The 12227-nt window shown below is 35.6% G+C and overlaps 1 protein-coding gene across 1 annotated transcript in view; it reads left to right on the top strand.

Moving 5' to 3' along the window:
- The window catches only part of PPP1R3A (protein phosphatase 1 regulatory subunit 3A), a 69778-nt gene that overhangs the window by 48444 nt on the left and 9107 nt on the right, over positions 1 to 12227 (top strand). The window contains exons 2-3 of the mRNA XM_069107051.1: positions 10491 to 10546; positions 10649 to 10773. Coding sequence (XP_068963152.1) covers positions 10491 to 10546; positions 10649 to 10773 — 181 coding nt within the window. The remainder of the gene's footprint in view (positions 1 to 10490; positions 10547 to 10648; positions 10774 to 12227) is intronic.

Raw genomic sequence — 12227 nt, 5'->3', positions numbered from 1 at the left:
ACAACAAAGTCAGGATGTAAACAGATCTTGTCAGGTTTGAACATGGCCTAATTTAAGAAGAAAAAATGAAAATATTTCTACTTATGGAAACCAAATTAATTTCTTGATATAAATAAAGGAAGCATTTCTAGATAACAGCTTGAAAAAAATCTGGGTTTTTAGTGGATTGTGAGCTCAATGTGTCAACTGTGCATTATGACACCAAAGTAGCTAATAAAATTTTGGATTACTCTCAAATGTGTACATAAGACAGCATCTAGGACTACTGAGGTGTTAACTGTAATAACTGTAATGTGTTTAAATCTAGATTTAGTTTTAGAAGGGATATTGATAAGTCGGAGAGAATCCAAAGGACGACCATTAGTGTATGAAGAGTTTTAAAAGCAAACCATATGAAGTGTGGTTGAAGGAAATAGGGATATTTGGTCTGGAAAAGCAGAAGAAGCAAAATAACTGTCATATGGAAGAGGGATTAGACATGTTCTTTTTGGTCTGAAAGGGTAGAATTAGGAATAAAGATAGAGTGTTTCAAAGGACTATGTAAAGAAAAGCTTTATATATGAATAGACTCTTCAAGAAGTAAAATGAGTATTTCAGAAGGTCACAAGATCATAGATTGATGGCAAGAAGAATCATCTAGATTAGTAGTGTCAAACTTGAATAGAAATAGGGATCACTCATCCATATGTAAGGATCTCCATGGACCACACATTGTCTTAGTTTTAAAATGTAATATTTATCTATGTTTTATTTGGGCGGTTATATGGTACAGTGGATAGAATAGTTGGCCTGGAGTCAGGAAGACTCATCTTTGTGAGTTCAAATCCAGCTTCGGTTACTTACTAGCTGTGTGAACCTGGGCAAGTCATATGACCCTGTTTTTTTTGCCTCAGTTTTCTCATCTGTAAAATGAGGTGCAGAAGGAAATGGCAAACTGCTCCAGCATTTTGTCAAGAGAAACCCAAATGAGATCATGAAGAATCAGACGTACTTGAAACGACTGGAGAACAAAAATGTTTTGTTGTATTTTTATTTTGTTAAATGTTTTCCCAGTTGCATTTCAGCCTGGTTCAGGTCTCACTTGGGAGTGTTGTAGACTTTATGAGGGCCATATGACTTGTGTTTTACACTTCTGTTCTGCACCAATCAATACTCGCAGGAAACCGAAACCCAGGTACATTTAAATAACTTACTGTTGGTCATAGAGTTAATAAATATCAAAGGTGAAGTTTGAATGTAAGTTCTTTGACTTGGGAGTCAATACATTTTCCTTGGAACCAATAGAATGTTTCCCAAAGCTTCCCAAAAGAAGAAGTACATTAGCCAGGAAACAAAATTGGGTCTCCTCTGTAGGAAGTGAGAATTCTACCACTAATGCCAAGGAAGATGAGGAAAATGAGGTAGAAAGGATAGGGGTCTTCCTTAAGGTCAGATAACTACTAAATGTGTCAGGGTTCTTTGACTGTTGAAATGAGCATCTTGTCTACTACATTACACTGCTATTCAGTATAAAAGACTGCCTTGCCCGGGGAGGAGCACTGTGGCTGTTCACAAGAATATTCCTACTACTTAGTGTAATGGGAATGGGAATTTGAAGATCATCCCTGCCCCTTAATAGATCTAGGGGGTGGAGTTTGAAGACCTTCCCTGCTTTGAAAGTAAACTCTGCCCCTTGATAGGCTGAATGTAATTACATGGAGTCTATGGTGGGAGGAGTTTGCTGAAGGGAAGCAGAACCCACAGGAAGCTGGTGTTCAGAGCTAGCCAGACATTGTGGGAGAGAGAGGATGCTCATTAAGGAGATAGAGAGTAAGTATTGTGAGTAAATATTGATCTTGCTTCGGTTTGTGTGAAGGCTGAAGGATGATTTGGCTCTCAGTGTTTTATTATGGCTTCTGAATCTCTTTGGTGCCATGATGGAATCAGTTTACTGGTTTGAGGATTCGGTTTTCTGGTGTCTAAATAAATGTTTCAGTTTTGTTCTCTACCTGGAGAACCTGGTATATTTTGTGATCAAACGTCATGTGATACTTATAGTCTCAGTCTTTATCATGATCATGGACACTGTAAATATTGCATTGGCACTACAATCAACAGGAGAAATTTTGAGTTCTCCTTGACTTTAAGAAATGACTAAGGGGCAGCTAGGTGGTACAGCAAATAGAGCACTAGCCCTGGAGTCAGGAGGACCTGAATTAAAATCCAGCCTCAGACACTTGACACTTACTATCTGTGTGACCTTGGGCAAGTCACTTAACCCCAATTGCCCTGCCTTCCCCATCCAAAAAAGACAAAAAAAAAAGAAATGACTGAATGATGATTTGGTATTTTATGGAGTGGGGAGGGTAGGGTAATTTTTCATTTGTTAGTTCATTTGGATGACAGATGAAGTCCTTCCAACATGAGATTCTGTGATTTTGAAATTATGTGAAAATATTTTTTTTTCTAAATTGCTAAAGGAGATACTTGATGACAGGGAGTCTGGTGCTTTCAGACTTCTTTAGGCTTATTGTTCTGGTTTGTGAATCCTAAGTGCTTCAAAATCAGAAAAGGAACTATGACAGTGAAAAGAGTACTAGATTGATATTTTACTCCTAGACTGTCTACTTATTACTGATGTGACCTTGCTGTTGTTCTTATTCAAGTCATTTCAGTCATGTCTGATGCTTCATGACTCCATCTGGAATTTACTTGGCAAAGATACTGGAGCAGTTTGCCATTTCCTTCTGCAGCTCATTTTACAGATAAGGAAATGCTGTAAGCAGAGTCAAGTGACTTGCCCAGGGTCACATAGTTATTAAGTGTCTGAAGCCAGATATGAACTCATGAAGATGAGTCTTTCTGACTCCAGTTCTGGCACTCTATCCACTTTGCCACCTGACCATTGGCAATATTTAAGTCTCTGGGTCTTTTTAAATGAAGGCATTCAACTATTTAATTTTGAAGGTTCCCTCTAGTGCTAAATCTGTGATATTAGTTAAATATGGGGACTACTGTGGGAATGGGTCCAAAGGGGTGTAGTCATTGACATTTAGAACTAGGAATGAGTGCGTTATTATAACTTTGTTCTGGGAGTCTCTTTCTGTTCAGTTGAAACTATTTCTCTGAAGTCTGGTGGTTAAATGTCTTCCAGGACTTTCATTACATGCCCCAAAAATCCCCAGTTGTAACTAGCAATTTTGGCACCTGGGGAAATTCAGTGGAGAAACCTCAGGGCATTGTAAGAATACTGGAAGAATTCACCTAGAATGTAGCTGAAAGTTAAGAATAAGCACGACACCTGGTAGCTTCCTATTTTTACTGAACATTTCCACCAAATAGGTGCTAAGTTCAGTTGTTTCTAGCTGCAGGGGTATAAATGCTGTTTGTCTCAAAATTGTGCTCTCTGGAGCAAAGTTTTAGTCACGTCTCTATTCCCCAGATGAATTTTGGCAATGAAACATGAAAGAGGATTTACAAACATGAATAATATCACTATTATGGGCAAAAAGAAACTATGTTTTTCTCATTAGGTGTATCTGGATATCTCTTAATTTTGTTTTCTAGTATATCTTTAGGAAGACATACCCATTTAAGAATATCTTTCAATTTTTCTCATAGTTTCTATTTCTAATCTTTAATTCTATCCAGGGTTTGTGGTGAAATTTCTTTGATTTCCTAAGACATTCTAGCCATGGAAATGTAATTTACCCCAAGGAAGGACAAGAATCCAAGAAGTTATTGAGCAAATCCACTTTTTACCAGGATCTGTTTGCTTGCCATGTATGAAAATAAGTTAGCATAGATTATGTCATATTGCCAGACAGACTGATAGTTTGTGTAGACTCTAGCTTGACTGACAGACATGTTGGAAAGCTGCCCAAGTAAAGCTTTATCATTGTAGGTTACGTAATAAAACTTTAAGTTATATACTTATTTTAATTAGTGTTTGACCTCTATATTCGACATATGTATACATATATGCAAATATTACATATGTATATTTTTGCTTTGTAGAATTCAGTTGGTATGTTTTAGTCTGAATCAACCAGGATTACATGAACGTGTTACTTGTATTTGTATTTTTAGCACATAGCATGGTGTCTGTCACATTGTAAGTACAAAATAAATGCTTGTGAATTGATTCCTTTGTCCTACAATAGGCAAGATGTCACTGTTGTGTCATCTTAGTTGGTTTGGTTTGGGGCATTTTTATGAAGTTGAAACCTTATCTAACTGATTTTTAAAATAAGTTTTTGCCCTTCATAGAAGAAGATGGCAATACTGAGAAATCTCTAGTAGTACATGTTCTTTGAGTTAATTTTCCAGCCTGGAGATAGACTCTCACCCAATTCCATTTGTGATCAAAAACCCCTATTTTTTAGAGAAAGGGGAGGAAAAAAAAGAAAAAAACAATCTATTTTATATGACTGGTTGGCGTTATAAGTACATGTATGGCCATGGTGTTAGATGCCCGATGAGTTGATAAAACTCATGATAAAACTAAAAAAAAATGGCTTTGGAATTCATTAAGTGCTTACTATATGCTGGGAACTGTGCTAGACACTACAGAGTTTACATTCTAATGGGGGTAACAATATTCAAACAACTAGATAGATAGATATGTAATGTTCAGTGTATGTATATGTATATATATAAATATTTTATATGGATACATATGTAGTCACACATGTAACATGCAACCACACATAACCATATATACATGTGTATATCTATGCATCTAAACACATGTGTGTATAAATATATATACGTACATGTAAAATAAATACAGGACAAAACAGGTCATGTCAGAGGGAAAGCTCTAGCACTAAGGGGAAGTAGGAAAGACTTGTTGCAGAAGATGAGATTTATTTGAGACTTGAAAGATGCCAGGAGGTGGAAGTGAGAAGGGAAAGCACTTAAGGCATGAGGGACAGCCAACGAAAATTTATGAGTTAGGAGATAGAGTGTCTTATAGAAGGTCAGTGTCACTGGACTGTAGAGTATAAGGTAATTTAAAAACCAAATGTAGGATTTCTTATTTGACCCTTAAGGTAACCTGAAGCCACTAGAGTTTATTGAGTAGGGAGTATTTGTGTGTGGGGAGGAACAGAGTGACATGGTCAGACTTGCACTTTAGGGAGATCGTTTTGGCAAGAGCATCAAGAATGAACTGGAGGGGGGAGAGACATGTGGCACAAAGACAAATCAGAAGGTTATCACAATAGGCCAGGTATGAGGTGATGAGGGACTGCATCAGGTTGGTGGTCAGAGGAGTAAAGGGAGATATATGAAAGATTTTATGAGGTTGAAACAACAAGACTTAGCAACAGACTGGTTATGGGGAGTGAGAGGGTGTTGAGGATGGATTCAAACTCAGGTCTTCCTGTCTCCAATCTAGCACTTTTTCCAGTATGCCACATAGCTGCCAAGGTATTGTTGGTGGTCCCCTTCCATGGAAAAGCACAGAGTAAATCTTAACTGTTGGAATATTAAGAGCTGGTGCAATCAAAAGGCCAAAGAATCAGATATTAGGCTGCCAAAGTCTTGCTTCTCACTCTGTCTTGGTATGTTCATACCTTATTGCAACCAATGGTAAATAATTGTCGCAAACATTGAGCATAATAGGAATACTTTCTCAGAAATGCTGAATCTACATTCCAATGGTTATTTTATTCTTCAAAGATCAAAATCTGTGATTTATTTGTGTAGCAAAGAAAAAATTAGGAGAGAAGAGATAGACATTCTAGTCCTGGATTTGTCAATAACTAACTGCACGAACCTAGGCATTTTCATTCAATTCAATTCCATTTGAAAAACATATAAGAAGAGTCTACTAAGTATAATGAATTGGGTTGGGTTTTTTTTTTTTGGATAGGGCAAGGTAGGGCAATTAGGGTTAAGTGACTTGCCCAAGGTCACACATCTAGTGCGTGTGTGTGTGTGTGTGTGTGTGTGTGTGTGTGTGTGTGTGTGTGTGAAGTGTCTGAGACCGAATTTGAACTCAGGTCCTGCTGACTCCAGCCAGGACTGGTGCTCTATTCACTGTGCCACCTAGCCACCCCAGAATTGGGTTTTTAAAAAATGTTTTACTGATACTCCTTAAAAAAACATCAGCCATTTCTATCAATAGAACACTGTCCTGAAAAAAAAAAAAGTATAGTCAATCAAAATCAACAAGTTGATAATGTCTATGCGAGTCTCATTCTTCACCTATAGTTCATGACTAGAAGATAAGCTTCACCCTCAGTCCTATAAAGTAATGATCAGACACTGCACTGATCAGAGTTCAGCAGGCTTTCAAGTTTGTTTTCCTTTCTATAACTGTGGTTTATTATGTAAATTGTATTTCTGGTTCTATTCACTTTTCTCTGTATCATCAGTTTATAAATTCTTCCCAAGTTTCTCGAATTCTTCACATTTGTTATTTTTTAAACCAAAGAACAAAATTCATTCATATGACATAATTTGTTTAACCATTCCCTATTCAATAAGTAGCCAATAACACTGGGTCAAAGGTCAGGTATGGTTTTGTATCTTTTTCCAGTATAATTCTAAGTTTTTTTCTGGAATGGTTGGACAAATTTATAACTCTACCAATAATGCAATAGTATGCTCTTCTTTCTAGAATTCTTCCAAAATTTGTCATTTTGTCCCTTTAGTTATACTGGGCAACTTGATGGGTGTGAGGTAGAACCTCAGAATTATTTTAATCCCAATTGCAGTACTCAATATAAAAAAGATGAAATAAGAAGGCATGCTATCCATACTTTGGTGTCCATAAAATTAGGGGAGTGGATTGCTTGATGTTTAAGGTGCCATGCAAATAGAAAATTCTTTGACTACATAAATAGATAGTTTGCAGTTTGCAAACATTAAAGCATTATATATGTTAATTTATTATTCTATAACTTTGTATTATTATTATTGTTATTATTGCTGTTATATAATTGAGAGAAAGTATCGGGGGTGTGCTGGAGTAGGGGATGCCTATTAAATTGTCAATGTGAGCATTTGCAGCTTGGAAATCAGCAAATATTACAAATGGGTGCTTGATTTATTGTTTTGTTTATTGCCTAGGTTTAAGAAAGTGATGGAGAAAATGTTAAGAATGTGAGATAAACTTAGGAAGTGTGAAATGCATATATTTCCCCCCTAGTTGTTATATACTTACCAGCATCCTCTGGGGTATGGTAGGATGGACAAACAGCTGGCCTTAGAATTAGGAAAACCTGGATTCAAGGCCTGTCTCTGACATTGGCTATGACCAATTGGGCAAGTCTCTTAATCTTTTATTGCCTTAGGATGACTGCATTGTTAAGGCTCTTTTTACCAGACATTCCCTATCGCAATGAAATCACAGACCCATTCCAAAAACCGTTATTATTATTACTTTAGGATTCAAATGCTGATTTGAAATAGGGGTCTACATAATGCTCTTAGTGTTAGCACAATGACCATTTAACCCCTTCTAGTATTACTATTCAAATTTATTCTTCTTTTCTCATTTCAGTGTGCATATTCATAATTTCTCTCAAATCCACCTTCTTTCTCTTGGTTGTTTCCTTATCCAGGCCCTTTATATTTATCTACATATGCACACACACATATGTACATATATGTGTGCATGTGTATCTTTAATTATCATTAGTCTTCTGAATAGGAGTAACTATTGTGGTGTGACTGCAGAGGTCTCCCCTTAATATCACCACCACTGACTGACTCACTTATTCTTGAAATTTCACTACTATTCCTTTGTTTCTTTGGCTTAAGATTTTACCCCTTTATAAAATATAACTATCCCTGGGAAGAGCAGCTCTCTAATCCTCATTAGTCATTTTAACCTTTGCGTGAATCCTTTCATACACTCATATAGATGACCAGGGATCAACTAATTTAACCATTTTACAGAAGAGAAAAGTGAGGCCCAGAGAGCTAGAAGGCCTAGTCTAAAGTCACATAGACCTAGTAAATGGTAAAACTGGAATTCAAATCAAGGTCTTCTACCTTCAAATCCAGTGCCCTTTACTATACAGTGGGTGGCCTCCCTGAACAGGTTTAATGGAATGAGATATGGGGAGATAACACTGTATTCCTGAGAGGGATGGAAGCAAAAAGGGGTGCTACTAAAGGAAGGAAAAGGACATAAAAAATAAAAGCTAAGAGTGTTAAGATAAATATTGCCTACTTCATTTTGCCCAGTGCTGCCCCTGTCTTTAGCTACCTTTTTGTTGTTGTTGAGTCATTTTCAGTCATGTTCTACTCTTTGTGACCCCATTTGGGGATTTCTTGGCAAAGATACTGGAGTGGTTTGTTATTTCTTTCTCCAGCTCATGTTACATATGAGGAAACTGACAAAAACAGGGTTAAATCACATGCCCAGGTCATAGCCTTCCTAACTCCAGTCCCAGTGTTCTATCCACTGCACCATCTAGCAGCCCATTTTGCTTCCTATTATTGCCAAATAATATCCTTTTCTTCCTAGACTTTTCTAAGGTCATACTAAGTGTTTAGATTTAATTGAGGAAATCACTCAATCAAAAACATCAATGAAATTGGGTTTTACATTCCCAAATGATCAAATGTATTGTGTAAACAGGTAGATTATCTTCTAACCCTAAACTGGATTATAAAGTGTTTATTTTAGTTTTACCTTTTATTTTTACTCTCCATCATTGGGATTAATTTGCCTACTTTGCAATGTATGGTTTATGCATTTTATTTAATTTCTTGTATTCCCAGGTATGTTTGTTGTTACATCTTCAAGTTTTTTTCACACTGTATATATGTATACATCAACATTGTCTGTTTTAAACTGTAAGCTTATAGAGCAGATCTACTTAATGTTCTTAGTATTATACCCAGTAGAGAACAATGCACAGGTGGGTACCTAATGAATGTTTTCCAAAAATGAGCTAAAAGGAAGCTCTATTCCATTTGATTTGAGTGCTTTTCAAAAGCAGAAGCATTTTAGAGATCAGAGAAAAATGATTGATAACATTTTGGTTTTAAAAACAGAGAAAGGAATCTTTGAAATGCTATTGTTTTTCTACTACAAATGGAATTGTGAGGTTTGTTAAGGGAATGAAGAGGAAGCTGGAGCTATTAAAAGATTCTTAATAGGTCACATTTTGAAAAGAGTAGAACTCATGTATGTGAATGAGTTTGGAGTTACATTTGCAAAACTGAGACTTTTTACCTCGCTGCTGTCTTTATTTTTTTTTAAATATAGCAGATTTGATGCTCCAATAGGGCAACCATTATTTTTCCTTGTCAAAATGCTAATAAAGCATTCCCATTTCCCTTTCTGTAACCATTAGATATATTCAATCCTTCAAGCTAAAAGCTAAACACCACATAACTATCTGAGTATTGTAAAAAGGCTAGTCCAGCATAAGCGTAAGGGGAAGGGAAAGTTGAACAGTTCTCTTATAATTTGAGGCACTATAAATGATCCACATGATTCCAGGGCCAAAAATTTGACGTTGAAGATAAAACTATCCAACTTGTTTGTCCACACTGGACAAATCAATCAGCCGACTCTCCCGTCTCTTTGCTTTGCTTTGATTGGCAGATGTGGTCTTGTATGAATGTAGAATTTTTCACTGGGAAAAACCCCCACCAGAATAGGAATTCAGCTATAACTATCTATACAAAGAAAACTCTTTATGCAATCCTATATTCCTTATGGATTTACTAAAGATACTGCTACATATAAACCCATGAGACTTAATTTACTAGATTCACTAAAATTTTCTGACTGGGTGTGATTTGAGACTTTAAAAAATCACCCTGCAAATATACTGAGGGAAGGTTAAGTTTAAACCAAAAAGGAGATGTGTGTATTTTAAGTCCAGATCTCGAAAGAGAAGGGGAAGGAAGTATATCTAGAATAATCCTTTACATAAGAAAATGTAAACTTGCATATGAGAGGTCTGAAATCTCAGTTATAAAATTAGCCTATGGCAATACATATATAAATTCTTTCAAACGAGTATATATTTGGCTGCCTCCTTCAGTTTTTAGTTAGCTTTTTTCCCCCAATGGAGTTAATGTAATATTGAGTCAAATGGGAAAGAAAAAAAAGTAACAATTGAACTGTTAGAAACAATTTCTACTACCACAAATGGACTGGCAGTTCATAAAATGTTTATCATTAAAACCTAGAGAAAATTACTCTTATTTGTTAAGATTAAATCTGTGAATGATAAGTTGATTTATATCACTTTTTCTTATGATTACATAAGTTTTAAAATAGATAAAGCATACTTAATTTTTAAATATTACATTGTAATATTTTTCTTTCATTGCTTTTGTACCTGTATTTATTACTACATAATTTTAAAAGATTAATGTGATTTAAAAAAATATTTCAAAGAGTACAGTGAAACTTAAAAGATTACACAGTATTTCCACAGATTTTGTGAACTGTAACTGTCACAGAGTAAAATATATTCTTAGAAGATTGAATCTTGGAATAATTCCTAATATGTTTTTTTTTAATTTAACAGCAAAGAGGAATCAGAAATATCAGAGGAGAATAACTGTAATAATTCAAGGACTACAGGTACTATTTCTCTTTAATTTCTAAAAAAAAATGTTTCTTATAATTACATTCTACAGCAGGGGAAAAAAGTCTTACACAGGTATAATTATACTCACTTTTCAGATACCTCTCTCCCAATAATTATTTGTTCTCATGAGGATAAGGAAGACATGGAAGCCAGTGGTCAAAATGTAAAAGATGTAAACAGGGAATATGGTGAACACAGCGAAAAAGAATTAGAGCTGATGGTAAGTATTCTGGTTGCCACAGTGCCGGAGGATATGAAACCATTTTTGCTTCAAAGATGGCAAAAAGTCTCCTTTTCATTAGCATGGACTAAGGTAATTTACAAATGTGAAAACATGGTCTGTGCTGTCATTGCATCTCTATCTTGATCAAAAAGACACTTTGATTTCAGTAGGTTGCTTTCAGTCTTTGTAGTCTCAAAGTAATGACTTTTATGTCTTATCTCTTCACCAGTGATTCTAAATAAGTTTTTAGGAATTATAGGAAAGTAACCCAATATTGATGCCTATTCCTAATCTTTGTGACAAGTATAAACTCTTCCCTTTTAAAAATGAAGGGATTGGATGAAATACTCTCCAGGGTCCTTTCAGCTCTAACAATCTAGAATTCTTTTAGTTTCATGGTATTCCTCTATTTACTTCTTTCCTCATGAGACTGCCAATGGTTTACATTGCTGTAAAGTATTGAATTGCCCAGCAGGAACAAGAGAGTCTTTTGCTATAATTTTTAAATAAGAAAAAAATTTTATAGCATCCAATTTAGTATTAGATTTGTTATCATAAATTTCACACCCGGTGAACATTCAATCCATTTAGATTTTTTTTTTGATGGTTTAACTTCCATTTTTCCTCACAAAGGGAGAAATAGCAGTAAATGAGTCACATAATGCAATTTATCCTTACCAGTGTCTAGTTTGAGCTTAGAGCATCGGAATACATGGATTCATAATAATCTAAGATTAAAATGACTTTTGCCTCTTCAAGTGTCAGTGCTGAAGCAGGAAAGAAATAGAGCTCATCTCTTTCCCCTTCCCCCGCCAAAGCACCACCTTTTCTAGAGTGATATGGAGGATGCATCACAAAAGTATGCAATTTACTTTGCTCCAACTTTAAGTAACTACAAAGTTGTCACCCATTGTGAGAATTCTCACTAGCTGAAAGTTAACATTGCCATTTTTTTCAAACCACAGAATATAATGAAAGGACCCTGAAAAATCACATACTCCACCAATGCACCTCATTACAATGAGCAGACTCAAATATAAAAGTTTGTTTAGAAGTCACTGAGATTGTACGTCCAATAAATGAACAGGGAACGGTAATTTAGATGCTAATTTGCACCATGCCGATGTTAATGCATAAAACAATGAAGCTCTATAATAGATGGAAATACAACCAAATCTGTGAAACCCACAGGCATTGGCTTGCAAGACAGCTGTGCAGTTGACAAGTAACATGAGCCTTATGTGAGAAGAAGGGGAAATCGTAAGATTTGCATATAATTATTGAGATCATGCAAATGTCAGTTATGAGGAGAAAAAAAAAACACAGGCATCTCACTGTTAAATCCTGACAGTTGGCATCACTGAAGAGCTCAAATACATTTGAGTACCAGTTGGCAGAGGGTCATTAAAACAGAATTTGCAGAGACATTAACTCCCTCACTTTTCTTTGAG

Source organism: Petaurus breviceps, unplaced genomic scaffold (genome assembly GCF_028583685.1).
Source record: "Petaurus breviceps papuanus isolate PSGF00001 unplaced genomic scaffold, PetGlider_PUasm1.0 84, whole genome shotgun sequence".
NCBI lineage: Eukaryota > Metazoa > Chordata > Mammalia > Diprotodontia > Petauridae > Petaurus > Petaurus breviceps.
The sequence above is the reverse complement of the archived record's forward strand: the minus strand, read 5'-3'. Positions and strand labels throughout refer to the sequence as shown.